The sequence below is a fragment of the Marmota marmota genome, unplaced genomic scaffold (genome assembly GCF_001458135.2).
Source record: "Marmota marmota marmota unplaced genomic scaffold, marMar, whole genome shotgun sequence".
NCBI lineage: Eukaryota > Metazoa > Chordata > Mammalia > Rodentia > Sciuridae > Marmota > Marmota marmota.
In genome coordinates this window covers 7,298,144-7,314,096 of record NW_026000005.1, presented here as the reverse complement: position 1 = coordinate 7,314,096, position 15,953 = coordinate 7,298,144, and the positions used below count along the sequence as shown (strand labels likewise).

At 34.1% G+C, this 15,953-nt stretch overlaps 1 protein-coding gene across 1 annotated transcript in view; it reads right to left on the bottom strand.

The window, feature by feature from the left end:
* Nucleotides 1–15,953, bottom strand: part of Fsip2 (fibrous sheath interacting protein 2) — a 75,223-nt gene that overhangs the window by 24,425 nt on the left and 34,845 nt on the right. Inside the window, exons 13-15 of the mRNA XM_015480962.1 lie at nt 13,381–13,438; nt 12,265–12,301; nt 986–9,974 (exon numbers count right to left, since the gene is read on the bottom strand). Of these exons, the coding sequence (XP_015336448.1) occupies nt 986–9,974; nt 12,265–12,301; nt 13,381–13,438 (9,084 nt within the window). The remainder of the gene's footprint in view (nt 1–985; nt 9,975–12,264; nt 12,302–13,380; nt 13,439–15,953) is intronic.

Sequence of the window (15,953 nt, the reverse complement as noted above, 5' to 3'; positions counted from 1 at the left end):
AATAATCTTGTTAAATGCTGCACTTTGGATTTCCTAGTCTTTGTTTTTTTCTCTACCCTCTTCAGTGACATCAGAAATGCTTGAAGTTAAATGGAAGACGACAGACTCAAGTGAGTTGTTCACAAAATTGATAAATTGAAGTATTATATATGTTAATAAGCCTTCTGCCCTCCCCCAAGTAAAATATTTAAGTCATGTGTTAATGTCTTTCTTGGTTGGATAGTTATGAGCTTTAACAAGCTGAAAATCTTAGGCCAGAGAAAAGATCTCCAGTTTTGTTTAAATATATTATCCTGTCTCCAGTGATAAGTAAAGTCTGAATAGAATTATTTAAAAATAGTTTTAGTCAAAACATATAATGCATTGCCATACTTTACTTTTAGGATGCCAAGAGGTTGGTAGTAATATCATCTTGATTAAAATAAAAGTGTGACAACTCTAGAAAGGTTAGTGAGAGACTGCAATGGTATGTTTAAAGTTTTGGAATTCATGCCTCATACATAATCAACATTGCCTGCCTTAAAATAGTATCTCTTTTTCTTCACCTGCAGGTACAAAAAACTGAACATATAGTTCTGATTCATTGTGTGTGTGTGTGTTTGTGTGCGTGTGTGTGCATGTGTGTGTTGGAAAGTACTAGGGACTGAACCCAGGGGTACTCTACACTGAGTTATGTCCACAGTCATTTTTGAGATAAGATTTTGATAAGTTGCCTAGTCTGACCTTGAAATTGTGATCCTTCTGACCCAGCCTTTGGAGTTGCTGGGATTATAGGCATGTACCACCTCACCTGAATACACCTTTTAGATTCAAATCATGAAAAATTTTTTGACTTTAATATATATTATTTTAACATAATGCACCTCTAATATTGTTTTCAGAAAAATAGAGAATGCAGATTCTTAAACAGAAGATCTTTAAACATACCTTTTTACCATTTTCTAAAAATTATGCTAATTTTTAAAATGAATTATCTCTTGCTTACCTCTACTTCTGAAGTTCTTCAAATATGTGATCACCGAGGTAGTGACATGTCTTGCTATCAAGTGAATTTCATTTGGACCCAGTTCATGATCAGCAAAAGCAATGACTTCAAATTCTTTCAGAGTTATTATTTTATCTATCTTTGGGTTTTTGTTTTTCCATTTCTGCAATAAGGAAAAATCTTCCTTGTAGGCATCAGGGTTTCTGCTGTTTTCTTCAGGCATACAGCTATCTTTTTTGTCCCACATTCTAAACAAGTTTTCCGTATTCTTTTGTTGTCCAGATATTTCAGATAGAGGGCTTTGTTTTGATATGAAAAATGGCTTTATTGTTTCCTTGCTTTCATTGGTGTGTGGTTGATTTGGAAAGCCATAGCTTGACAGTACAGTATTGACAATATTTTCTGCAGCTAAGCATATTTTAAGTGGAGAAACAGTTGTCTGAATTTGGTTTGGCTCACCAACTGGTTTTAGGGTCTCATAATGAAATACTCTTGGATTTTCACTTTTTCCCATCTCCATAAATGACATGACTTGCTTTAATGATGCTTCTGTGGAGTCGTTTGCTTTCTGAGACAGTTTTTGTAAGACACTGCCTTCAGGAAGGGAGCTATTTCTTTTCATGTCTTCATCAAAACGGCCGAAGTTAGGTTTCCTTGGGCTGTGATATTGTACTTTACTTCTAGAACATGATGGCATAGTTTCTGAATGAAGTTCCTCTGACTCTGATCTTTTAATTGTGTCTTCTACAGAGGACCTGACATATGAGGGTAAATTTGATGAAACCCTGTACTTTGTATTCATATCTTCCTCTGAATAAAACACCAAGTCAGGTACACTTCTTTGTGGAGGATTATTCCTCAAACTATTTTCTTTTAACTTTGATGAGGGTGTTTTTACATTAGTTGCTAATTCAACCTGATTAACAATGTAAGTATTTTCAGTTCTTTGGAACAAACTTTCCTTTGGAAGGTTTTTGATCAAAGACTCTTTGAAATGAGCACACTGATCCACTAGTGTGCCAATGATCTCACTTGCTACAATGTTCTCTTTCAATGTGGGAATTGAAGGTGGATCCACTTGGCTTATTTCTTTGTCTAGCTTGTTCTTGATTGTGCTAAGCATGTCATTGACAATATTAATAGCATATGTGAGTAATTCTGAATGAAATGAATGAACCTGTAGCAGGGTGTTCTGTATGTTTTCCTTAGAAATAGTAATTGGCTTGGATTCATCAGAATTTTTTTTCAGTGGTTGTAATTTTGGCAATATCTTTTTACTTAATAGTCTCTGTTGGACTTGGAAAAGGTTTTCTATAGGCATTTTCACTATTTCAGAAAACTCATATTTGGAGATATGTTTAAACTGCAAGTCTACAAACGACTCTAACATATTTATAACCCTTTCTACAATCTCTCGAATAATCTGGTTGCTAGAGCCCATAGAAATTGAATCCTTTGTTTTCATGTTACAGACTGGTAAACTGTTGAGGATATGCTTTGTTGGAAAACCATGATTGCTTTTACTAGAGATGTGTTCTTTCCTATTTGTTAGATTTTTTTTACTATCTGAAGTGGGCATCTGAGATAAGAAGCACAGCTGTAATTTTTCAAAGAGTATTTCAACAATTTCCCTTCCAAACATATTAATTTGTGCTTTGGTATCCTCAGCTCTAGTAGAACCTTCTTTAAAGTGATTATAGAACCTGCTTTCACAATCCTCAAGAGGTGGCAAATTTAAAAGTGAAAGAGAATATTCTAAATCTTTTGCTTTTATTGAAATTTCAGTCAAAACATTTTCAGCAGTCATCAGTAGCTTAAATTTTTCATTTTTCATGTCATTTGATTCACTTTGCCATTTGTCAAACATTTTTTTAAATATACCTTCCTTTGGAAAAATCTGTTCTAGCTGTGAAGAAACATTCTCTAAGTAAAAGCATGCTTGCTCTTTGGCAGAAGACCCAGCATATAAATCATGCTGTGAAGGTTTGAGATCATCCAGATATGAGAGTTTGATTGGATAAGACAAACTGTAGTTATTTGTAGCATATAATTCTCGCAAAATTGTATTAACTAGTTTACTTGCTTCCATGATTTGATCAGACAGTGAAACTTCTGTATTTACCATTGCTCTAGTTTCCATCTCTCTATCAAATTTTTTCACAACTGATTCCAGAATATTACTTGTTATATCTTTGGCATACATTTTTAGTTCTGAAGTGGGCAATTTTGATTCCAGTAAGTTTTTGGCATCTCCTGTTGATAGGATGCGTGGCAGTCCAGTGAAAGTCTTGGACCAACTATCTATTGAAGTCTTCTCTCCAGTACTTAACTTGATCTTGCTTTTAGCTTTAGCAACAGTAGGTCCTAGGTATGGTTTTGTTTTAAATTTAGGCAAAGAGGTAATTTTTGATCTTCCTTTGAAATTTGCTTTAAGACCTTGCCTAGGGCTGCTCTTAGGGCTAACTTTAGAATTACTTAATCTAACAGGTGGCAATTCATCAGAACAATCTTTAGGGGAAAAACTCTCTTCTAGATGGAGTGAGATGAACTGTGTGATCATACTAAGAACCATTTGGACTAAATCTTTTCCTATGTGCAATGGTGAATATTGCAAAGAAGTGTTTTCTAACACAGAAATATTTTGACTCTTTGCAGAAGAACACACCTGTAGCATTCCATATCTACAGGCATTATTTGTTTTCCCTGCTTGTTTAGTTTCTCTAAAGCTTGGTAGTTTCATTGGTAAAGTATCATTATTGTCACATATCTCTACTTCTCCCCTTTTGTTTTTGTATAATGATGTCATAACAACATGGTACATTTTCTCCAAAACACTTTCAACTATATCATTTGCAGCACTGTTAATATGTGACTGAAAATTTTTTTTGTGTGTTATACCTGATGTTTTAATTTTATAATTAGTCATAAAGGTGGGGATTTCATTATATGGAGGCAAACATCCTAGGACTTCCATTATTCTTTGATCCAAGTTATTCAAAAGATCTTCTACTGCACTGAGTAATTCAGTTTTCTCTTTTTGTTTTGATTCTCCATTTCTCATAAATATTTTTTCCAAAGCATTTTTCTGGCTTTCCTTCTCAAATGTCGTTTGGTTTTGCTCTACTGGGCAATTTGTAAACAGAGATATTGTAGTGCTTTTTGCTTTTTCTTTGTGTTCCAGCAATATTTCATTTGCTATAGTTAATTGTGAAAAGTTATGATTCTCTTTTGAGGAAAAACTAATTTCCTTTACAGAACTTTTATTATATAAAATCTTTAAAGTACTGTCGACAATTTCATTCACAAAGACATTTTTCTGGAATAGAATGTTATTTGGAAATGGATGCATTTTTTTGATTTCTAAGTCTAAGTCATTCTTAATAAGCTTCAAAATGGTGCTAGCAATAATATCAGCATATTTCTTAAGACTAGCTTCTGATAAATGAATCGTGGATCCAAGTTTTTCTCTGTAACTGGCAAAAGTGTGCTCTGTAAGTTCTTCACTGAGAATGGATTTAGTTGTTGATATTTTCAAGACATTCACATCAGATTCCACTTGGCTTGATTCACAAAAAATGCTATCATCTTGTTTACAATTTTCCAATTCTGGGCTAACAAATGACTTTGCTTTAGGCTGTAAAGCAAGAGTAATTAATGAATCTATTCTTTCTGTGGCAAAAGATTGTAACCGATTGAAAATAGTCTTAGTGATGGAATTAGCATTTTCCTCACAAGGGTCAGGAATAGATTTCTTGGTGTCTTCTTTCCCCGCTACAGCTATCTGATTATCATCAGCATAAGCTGATTTCTTTTTTTTTAAATATGGAAAATACTCTGTCTTTTCTTCACTTTTTGAAACCACAAGGAGGGACTGATGACCCTCTTCTTTTGGAAATGTATCACAAAAGGTCAATTGTGCAAGAGTGGAATCCTTTGCATTTATGCCAAGCATTACAACAGAATTGAGATTATGAAGAACAATATCCACTATATCCTTAGAGAACAAAATGACGTCTGACTTAGGAACTGAAAATTCAGGAATATTCTTGTTTGTAGCCTCAATGAAAATTTCAGAATTTGGTTTCAAATATTTACCTGTTATGCTACTTTTCAGAGAGGGAGTGACAAAGGAGAGATTGTTCTGAAACAGAGTTTTTTCATAAATATCACACAAGATACCTTTTATGGTATCTTGTATTTGAAACTGAAGTATTTTTCGATATTCAGGCTTACTGAACAGCTTTTCAATAATACCTTCTTGCTGATCTGAATTAATCTCTTTGTCAGAACTGTGTTTGTCACATTTACTTTTGCATGATACAATATCTAGCACTGTGCTAACAACTTGACTTGCAATACTTTCAGAAACCACAATTTTTTGAGTCAAGAAAGGACCCTCCCTTTCTTTATCTAACTCATGTTTGATTCCTTGTAGTATTTTTGTAGCCACTTCTTTTGCATAAATATTTAATTTTGATAAAGATGGTTGGCACCAGGAGTTGGACTGTCCTGACTTGATATGATCCACTGAGCAACAGGAATATTGTTCATCAGATTGTGAGTCTTTGGCTGATAATGCTTTGCTCAATGTACTTTCATCATGTGGATAGGGTAAAGTAACTGGCACTGTGAAGTTGACTTGGGGGTAAAAGAGTGATTTTACCTTGGATGTAGTAAAAATTTCTAAGTTGGTTAATATTGTCTGTACAATATCTTCAATTACATTTACTTTGTTTTGTTTTTCAACAGTCAATCTGGACTGTAGAGAACATGGATTTCCATCCAACACAGCAACAGAGGAGTTTTGACCGTAGGTGTGTTCATGAAAAGAAACATTAGCTGAAAAGGTGACAGTTTTGCAACTATTTTCACTTACATTTTTTTCTGTCATGGCAGCTGAATAAAGTTTATGGAATACAATTCTAACCACATCATCTGCCACTACTGTTACATCTGTGTCAGACACTAATGGACCAATTACCTTATTCATAAATTGAACAGATGTTTGAGTAGTTGACTCATGAACATTGTGAGGCATGTCACTGAAATGAGTCTGAGAGGGAGAAAGCACATTTAATTCATTGATTAAATCACTTTGAAAAATTTCATTCAAGATATTTTTTATAATTGGAACAATTGGAGATTTATGTGGTTCTCTGAGTTTCACTTCAATTTTGTTCAGCGTTCTTTCTAGAATCCATTGTTTAGAAGAATATGTTTTAGCTTCCTCTCTCAGTGATGTTCTCTCTCCACTTAATTCTTTCTCTGCAGGTGCCTCATCTTCTATAAATGACACTGTGTCAGCTCCTCCAGGAAGGAAATTTCCATAAGTTGGCTGGTATCGATAAGTTTCAATGCCTCTGTCTTCAGATTCAGTTTCACTGAATGTATCTGTGGATACTGAATCTAAAATTAAATCAACTATATTTGTAAACATTTGTGTTTCAGGTGATGGGTTTTTTATACTTGTCTTCAAATCTGACATGTTCATATTTAATTCAGTTTGAATTATTTTCAAAAGAGCACTTGATACCTTCTTTGCTTGTGTATATAAAGTAGACCGCAATGGTTCTTCACAGATATCTGTGAATGCACTGGTACTTTCACATTCCCAGTCCACCCCTCTGTCTTTTTGACTGTAATCATTATTAACACCTAGAGTATCTAAATTCTCATTGGCAAACCCTTCCAAATTAGCAAAAACCATATTAAGAATATCTGAAGCTGTAGTTTTCAATGCATTTGGATGTGTTACTTTTGAGTTCTCTATTTTGGAAGACACAGGAGCAACATTTTTTGCCTTGCTTTTAGTCAGATCTTTATTATTTTTCTGCATCATTTTGGAAATTATGTCAGAGATTATACTGGTGCATTTGGCCATTTCCTCAATAATTGAAGCAAACGATAAGTTGTCAATGTCAGGAGATTCTGATGAAGCTTTAAAACTTGCTAAATTGGTATCCATATCAACACCACATAGTTTTGCAACGATATATTCCAAAATAGTTTTGGAAATTAACTGAACATCAGATACCAGTTCGGTGGCCATTTGCTGCTTCTTGTTTGATTTCTTTCTGTTTTGCTGACTACAGGATGGTTGAGAGTTAGGACAGACACATGCTAGTTGGCTTAACATTTCCTGTAGTGTTTCCCCAATACTGTCTAATACTTGCAATTTGTTTTTCTCTTTGAGGTCTTTTCCATTCTTGATACTATGGAAAGCACAAGGAGTAGCCAAAGATTTGAGAAAAGATTTTTTATCCTGTCTAAATGACAAAGTGTTTTGTTTGTCAAAGTGGTCAGATCCATAGGAAGTTGAAGATGTTGACTTATCTGAAAGGAGAAAAGTATTCCTTTGATCTTCATTTCTACCTGATACCATATCACAAATACAGGTTAATAATGGACTGGTCATAATGTCATCATTGAGATCTGTGACAAGATATTCTAATTTCTTATCATTATCGGCAACAAATCCTTTCCTTGTAGGGGGTTTAGTATAGTCTATCTCTGTAAGATGTAGGTTTTTCTTACTGAATTCTACTTCATTCTGGATAGCATGCAAAACAATGCTTACTATTTTAGTCGTATAAGTACTAAGTTGAGATTGTAATAAAGATTGTTTGGGAAGTGAAGGTTTGACTCTCTTTTGCAATTTTGGACAAATCAATAGCTTCAGTTTTTTAAAAACTGTATCAATGATCTTATTACTAATGTCATCTACATTCTTAAGTGTACCTTCTTCAGATCTTGACCGGTAAGGCTTTTTAGAATCTACATCAAGGGATGATAAATATTTCATTTTCTTTTCACTGTCAAACCATATTTTCAATGGTTTTTTATTTGGTGCTTTATTGACTATTTGGGGACTGTCAGATTTATCTAGAAAAGTTTGACAAACTGATGATGAAATGATACTTTCAGTGATATCGGGAATGCAGCTTGATGCCTTATGAAGTATATTTAACACAGAATCTGCTATTTCTTTAGCCACTGCAGTAATTTCCGACACAGAAAACATCTTGTGTATCCATTCTTGACTTGACAGTCCTTGAGATTCTTCTGTAACAAGAGCTGAAGATTCTTTGCCAATTTTGCTGCTGAGGTAATCAGAAGAAGTAGAAAATATATCCTTGAACATTTCTGTTAAAATACATTTAACTATGTTTTCTGAAGTCTTTTGAATTTGATGCTTTTGATCTTTGGTGAAAATGGAAATGTCTTTATTCAGGCATGGTTTTTCCTTTAAAATGTCTTCATTACTAAAAGATGGCAGCTCTGTCTTTAGTTCCCAATCATGAAGTGCAACTTTGCTTGGAGCAGCAGACTTTGTAGGTGGTCTCCTGATTTTTTTGCTTTGAAAATCAGTGTTTCCTTTTGTAAACTGATGATTAGAAATCTGGTCTTGTGGTTTTCCTTTTTCTTCTTTGAAGGATGAATCAAGCACACTTTTCACAATGTGGTCAATCTCTTCATTATCATCTTCAGAATAAAGGACCATGCCTGGGACATTAATAGGTGGAAATGGTTTTCTAGGCATAGGTCCATTAGATAAGCTAGTGCCAGTGAGTCTATACTTTTCTTCAGTGTCAGAAATATTTCTCACTCTAGGTTGTCTTCTTTTTTGTACACCTGTTTTTACTGGCTTCTGGTGGAGCTGTGTAAAGATATCATCAAGTAGTTGAAGGAATACTATTGTTTCTTCAGATGCAACAAGTCTCTCATTATTAAGTTCAGTTTGTACATAACCTAGTATAGTACCGATTGCTTCTTTTACATAACCAATCAAATTTGACTGTGAAAAAATACCTGATATTAAATTTTGTATTTCTTCTTTGAAACTTAAATTAGTTTTATCAGGATCAGGAGTGGATTTCTCTCTGCCATCACTTTGGGGTACTGTGTGTGTTGGGTCTGTCTTATTTTGCTTTTGATGTTTGGTTTTGTCTTCAAGAGGAAGTTCAGTTTTCTTATAAGATGCAAGAGTCTTCAGCTTTTCTAAAATGGCATGTACCATATCCTCTGCAATGTCACACATAGGTTCCAAAGGACACGGCGGTAATGACTCTTCTGAAAGTTTTCCATTTGATGATGTGAAACACTTGTCACTGGTTGTTAAATTTGGTTTAAGGTCGACTGACAAATCTTCTTGTGAAAATACCTCAACACACTTTTTCTCAACTGCAAGTTCTAGTTTCTCAAGCATGTTTTCCACAATCTCTGAAGCTACAGAGCAGATATCAACATTGGAAAACAAGTCTTCTTTGTCAGACTCACACTGGTCAACAAAAACTTCGGCGGTTACAGAAGAAAGAGAAGGAATGGCCTGGGTTAAATCAGACATTAGTTCTTGAAAAATGCTTTCTAAAATCAGTTCAGTTTCCCCTTTCAAGTGACATTTAAAGTTAACAAAAACATTCTTTAAATTCTTTATCTCATCCACAGCTTTTGCTTTTTGATCAGAAAACAATGGATTCACATTCACTAAGCCATCTGTTTCTGTGGTAGCATCCTTAGATTTTTTTCTGCCTGTTTCCAATGGTGCTAAAAGATGACTATCTGATTTAGAACTTCCGAGCTTAGGGTATGAATACATCAAGCTGGCTTTGTTATATTTGAGTTCAGAGGCTATAGACTGTCCTTTCTGGTGAAATGCTTTCCCCACAACTCTTCTTTCCACATGAGAAGAAGGATGTTCTAAGGGTGTGTTTGTTCTTTTTACTGATGTGTGAACTGCAAATGTACAAGGCTCTGCCTGATATGTTTTAGTTGTTGCAGATGTGTAGCTTCCATATGTAAACTCTTCACTGCATGTGCTACAGAAACTTGAACTATCTGAAGAAAGGACAGAGTCCTCAGACACTGGATAGGTATTATTTTGCAACCTTTCTTCATACTTTGTGATGGCTGGATATAATATGCTAGTCACTGTAGCTACAACCCAGGTCATTATGTTCTGAATTATACTAGTCAGTTCTTCAGAAGTTACCTGGAAAATAAATAAGAAGGGATAAAAAAGAAAATCATGTAATAATTTATACTCAGGGAACAGAGAAGAACATTTAATTTTTTTATATCAAAAAATGCATGGCTAGAATACCAGCATGGTTTGTGAAAAACACATAGTAGAAAATTTATTTAGAATTTTAGATTAATTTTGGTTAGTCTATTATCTAAAACAGAGAAATATTTTGTGCATAATATTTCATTTATTTGTCTTCCTTCAGAAATTTTTAAAAAATTATTTTCCCTAGTTTTCATTACTAAGATAAATGACTGTTTAAAAATAAACCATGAAATTGCTACCTAGGCATCTATCACGCAACTATTTTGTAACAAGAAATGTGTTCATAACCCTGTAAAATTCTTTAAGGTACATCAAATTATTTCCAATTAACTAGTTTTCAAACAGATGTCGTCCAAATATTTGTGTGCCTTCAGAGGCATCTATCTGCCTCACTGGGGTATAAGGATGGAAAATACTCCATCCTTATCCCCATTCCCTGCTGCTGCAAGGGTCAATCTGTGGTCTGTATATATGAAATAAGCTTACTGTTAACAACTATTTGATAGGCTACAATAAAAGCTAATACTTCATAGAGACTGAGTGTCTTTGAACCCCACAAGAATATCAGTGCAAACTGCCTTAAATAGGAAAGCTGAAAACAGATGATCAAGTGAAGGAATAAATTAATTTAGAAAGAACATAAAAAGATAAACTCAACTGGAACTCTAAGATCCAGAAGGGATGAGAAAGTGTAGGAAATTTGGAATATTCCTCAACTTGAACCAGCACTGAAAGTTCAGAAACCAGATTTAAATGACCACAGTGTCAATGTTGCTCTCATAGAATTAGACTGAACTGCAGTAGAAACAAATGTACCTACAGGATTCAGTTAAACCTCTACTTATTTACTGCACATATATTTTCTTCTAAAAGTCATCTTTCTTATAATAAAGTGTAGTCTTTTTAAAATTATTACCAATATGAAAACATACAGGTTGTAAACACAATAGATGGCAGCAAAGCTAGAAGTCTGTTTTTTAAAGCATAACAATAAATGATAATATGATTCTTGTAATAGGGTTATCTACACCCATAATGTTGCCTAAGTTAGTCCAAAATTATTCATGCTTCAGGAAAATCATCAAAGAAAAAGTAACACTATGTAGTACCCTTTCTCCTGATAAATTTATGAGTTTTCAGGGTGCATCCTAGGAAAGTTCATTTTATTAAATTTTCATTCCCCCAAGCTCTTAAAATCCCACCGCCCTGCATCTCTCCATCTATCTATCTATTTTTTATACTAATTTTATAGATCACAGTACCTGTGATCTGAAAAACACATTTTGGGATGACAGTATATATTATACAATACTTGTTTTACATAAAAATAAAACCTAAAGTTTAACAGAGAAGATAATCATTCAAAATCAACAACACATTTAAAATATAAACTAAAATATTCAATATATACTACCTTTTATAACCCAAGATAATGAACAACAGACCTACATTATTACTCTTAGGCTAAGTATGGGAGAGTTTTCAACCTTAATATATGAAAGAAGGGACATTCCTAAAGTTTTGGATTATAGTGAAATAAGTCAAATAGAATCCTGTTTTACAAATTTTTTCTATGTAATATAAATTTGAAAATATTCCCTTGAACCAAAGCTTCTGTATTTGGCTGCATATTCTATGAATTGAGCAGGTATCCATGTGAAGTATGTGCTTACTCCCCAACAGCTTCATCTTTCTTGACTGGTCTATCTAGACCCAAAGCTGGGTCTTAAGAAAATACAAATGAACAAAAACTCTCTTATCTTTGCTCATTCCAACTTTCAGCTCAGAGGTGACCCGGTTCTTTCCCATGACGACTCCTGGAGACAGATACTGGCATCCAGGCTCACCTGATTTTGAGCTCAACCGCAACATATGCAAAACATGATGATTAATGGCTTCCCATGAGAGATGGGCTTGTGGCATTCCATGTTACTCCCATGAAGGCTAGGTTCCTTTGTACTCCCCATTTTATACTCATGCACTCCCTCTTGAAGATACACCATCATTTTTTTTTTTTATAACAACTGTGGACCACAATAGAATCTGAGAATTAACTGATATAAATTTCAAAGAGGATAAAGAGCAAACATGGAAGATGAGCAATCAATATACATGATTCCTGGTTATTGGATTCACAAAGTTTTTTCCTATTATGACACATAAGAAGATATAATTAATATGCTGCTTTTTCAGTGACTCTTATGATACATACTTTTTGTTGCAAACAATTTTGTAGAAGGTTCTGTTGTCTGTAAAGCCAAGAAAGGTTGATCACTTTTAAGATAAAGAATTTATAAAAATCTTTCCAAAATATCTAATGATTTAACTGATCTCTCCCTGACAGTTTCACTGCAAAAATTTTTAAAAATGAATAAAACTTTTTTTTTTTTTTTGTCCAACTCTCTAATTTCACCTCCTCTTTAGATATTGGCCTCTGGATTCAGGAATGTGTCTTATTACTCAGGAGTGTACAGTTATAGCTGTTTTATAAACAATATACCTGTCTGCTTGTTTGCTTCTGACATACCTTAACTATGCATATGATTCTCTGGGGAAGGACACAGGATTGGGAGGGAGTTGTTATGGTTTGAATATGTGGTATCTTCAAAAAGCTCATTTTAGAAAATGTAGCAATATTAAAAGGTGAAATGATTACACCATGAGAGCTGTAATATAATCAATGGATTAATCCATTTGATGGATTAATAATATGAAGGGACTCTTCTCAAGCTGAGACAAATAAGCACCATTAAAATAGATAGTCACCAAGAATTGAGCAACGAAAAGAACCTGGGGTTTAAAAAAACATATTTTGGAAGTTTTGACAGGCTACATCATTAGAGATCATTATTGTGGAGTACACTGTAAATATATTTTATGAAGGAAATAACTGATTAATTAATTAATATTGTGTAGTAAATTATATGAATAAAATGATAGGAAGTCAATAATCTCAAAGGGTATAGGAATGCCAAGAGTAGAAAAAAATTCAGATCCTGAGAAATTCCCTGGGGCAGGGAATGGGGACTGTGCCTACAAGCCCCTGAATGTAACAGTCATAAGGATAAGAAGATAGGAAAGAGGACAAACAGTTATTTATTTTGTTTGCAATTTAAGGTTAGTTCTGAAGGAAAGAGGACAAACAGTTATTTATTTTGTTTGCAATTTAAGGTTAGTTCTGAAAGTTTGAAAAAATGAAGCTTCACTAATTCCAAGTAGATCTACAAGAAGGGAGTTTTCCACGCAATAATGTACTTATGAAGAGCACTATTATGCAGTGATTAAAATATTAATTTATAATTTACACATAAATTTTGTAGACACTTACGTGTTTGAGAAAACAGGAGAAGAAAAAATACCCGTGGCTGTAGCTCTACCCTGAGGTCCTATATATTAGGAAAACAAAATTATAATTTATATCTCATCCTTAGCAACTTTATAAATGGTAAATTCATCCTCTAGTAGATTGATATTCTTGGTTGTCACTGCCTTGTTTATAAGCTTTTAGGAATTGTCCATAGTAAAATCCAAAGTCCTTGGCAAGGCATAAAATACACTGTAAGTCTGACATTCTTATCTACCCCTCCAGTGTATATAGCTACTTTTTCATATGTATTGTGTGGCAGAGATACAGAATATACCACAATCTCCTAAAGAAATATTTTCTATGCCTCTGGACCATTGATTTTGCCATTTCCTGTTTAGTACTCTGTGTCCTCTCCTAACTTGCTGTCTTATTAACCTTGTGTTAACTCCTATTGAAAGTTATAAAGCACTGATAATAGTTAAACAAAACACAGTTAAATGAAAAGATCTCATGTTAATGGATTGAAAGATTTATACTTTTAAAATGTCCCTATTACCCAAAGTGATAAACAAATTCATTGCATCCATATCAAATTCCCAATGTCATTCTTTACGGAAATAGGAAAACATAATCCTGGCATCACAAGGGACCCCCAAGAAGCTAAAGCAACCCTGAGTAAGAACAAAGCTGAAGGCATTACACTACCTATTTCAAAATACATTAAAAAACAGTAGTGATGCAAACAGTATGGCACATGAATAAAAAAGCCAAAAGCTCTTTTTTTTTTTTTAAATTTTCTCATACTATAAAAGAATATAGAAGCAAAAATAAATAAATCCATACATGTAAGGTCAATTGATCTTTGAAAAAGTTACTCAGGACACAATGGGGACCAGATAGTCTCTTCAATAAATATTGTTAGAAAAATGGTATATTAACATAAAAAATAATTAAATCTGAGCCTTATTTCACTTCATATGCCAAAAAAACCCAAAACAAAAAACCAAAAAGACCACAAAATGGATTAAATGCTTAAATGTAAGATCTTAAGCCCTAAAACAACTAGAAGAGATTGTAGGGATTGTAGAGATTGTTGTCTTCCATTTTCCCATGTCTTGAGATTTTCTGTGAGCCTACAATATGACATCCTAAGCACATGAAAAAAAAAAAAAAGAAAGCAAAGGTACACAATAAAATTATGTCAAACTGAAAGTTTTTGCACATCAAAGAAGACAAGCAAAATTGTGCAATATTTTGTGCAAAATTTGTGCTAACCACATACCTAAAAGATTGATATTGAAAATACAGAAACTCAATTCAACAGCAAAACAATCACCAAATTTTAAAAAATGAGCTATGGACCTGAATAGAACTAGTATACCCCCCTCAAATACAAGACATATAATAAGCCAAAAGTTACATGAAAAGATGCTCAAGAATCAGTAATCAACAGGAAAATACAAATCAAAATTGCAATGATATAACATTTCACACCTGTTAAAATGTATTTGAGTAAAGAGGCATAAGATAACAAGTGTTGGCAAGGTTATAGAGAAAAAGAAATGCTGATAGCACTGTTTGTGGTTATGTGAATACATTTAATAGTTACAGAAAACTGAGTGAAGCTTCCTCAAAGAATTAAAAATAAACCTATTTATAATCCAGAAATCTCACTTCTGAGTACACACTTAAAATAAATGAAATCGATATAGTGAGAAGATATTTGCACTCCCCTGTTTATTGCAGGATTAGTCACAATAGTCAATACATACAACCCTCTTGCTATGATTTAGGTATAGTGTAAGTGTGTCTCCCAAAAACTTGTGTTCTGGAAGCTTGTCCTCAATGTGGTGATGTTGACAGGTTATGTGGAGCTGATGGGGTTCAGTGAAAGGTGATTAGATCATTGGGAGCATTGCCCTTTGAGAGGTTCTAGTGGAACAAGTTAGTTCCCCTGAAAGCAGAGCATTGAAAAAAGAGTGAGCCTGACTCCTAAATCCTTCTGGTTCCTGTTTCTCTATAGGATCTCTTCCAAATATGCTGCCATTCACCATGAGGCCCTCAGCAGTGACTGAACACGTGGAGCTGCGAGTCATGAACTTTTAGCTCCCAAACTGTGAACTACATAAGTTTCTTTTCTTTAGAAAGTAGCCAGTCCAAATAGTTGTATTTTGTAATAACAACTGTTTTAGTCAGCTTTTCCACTGTCATGACTAAAATACCAACCAGAACAATTTTAGGGGAGGAAAAGTTTATTTAGGACCTTACAGTTTCAGAGGTCTCAGTCCATAGATGGCTAGCTCCATTCCTTGGGGCTTGAGGTGAGGCAGATATGATGGTAGAAGAACATAGTAGAGGAAGATGGCTAGCATGATGATCAGAGCAAGAGCAGAGCAAGAGCAAGAGAGGGACTCCACTTGCCAGACACAAAATATATACCTCAAAGGCACACCCCCAATGACCCACCTCCTCCAGTGACACCCTACTTGCCTTCAGTTATGGTTCAGTTAATCCCAGTCAGGGCATTGATTCACTGATTGTGTGAAGGCTCTCATAACCCAATCATTTGTCTTTTAAACATTCTTACATTGTCT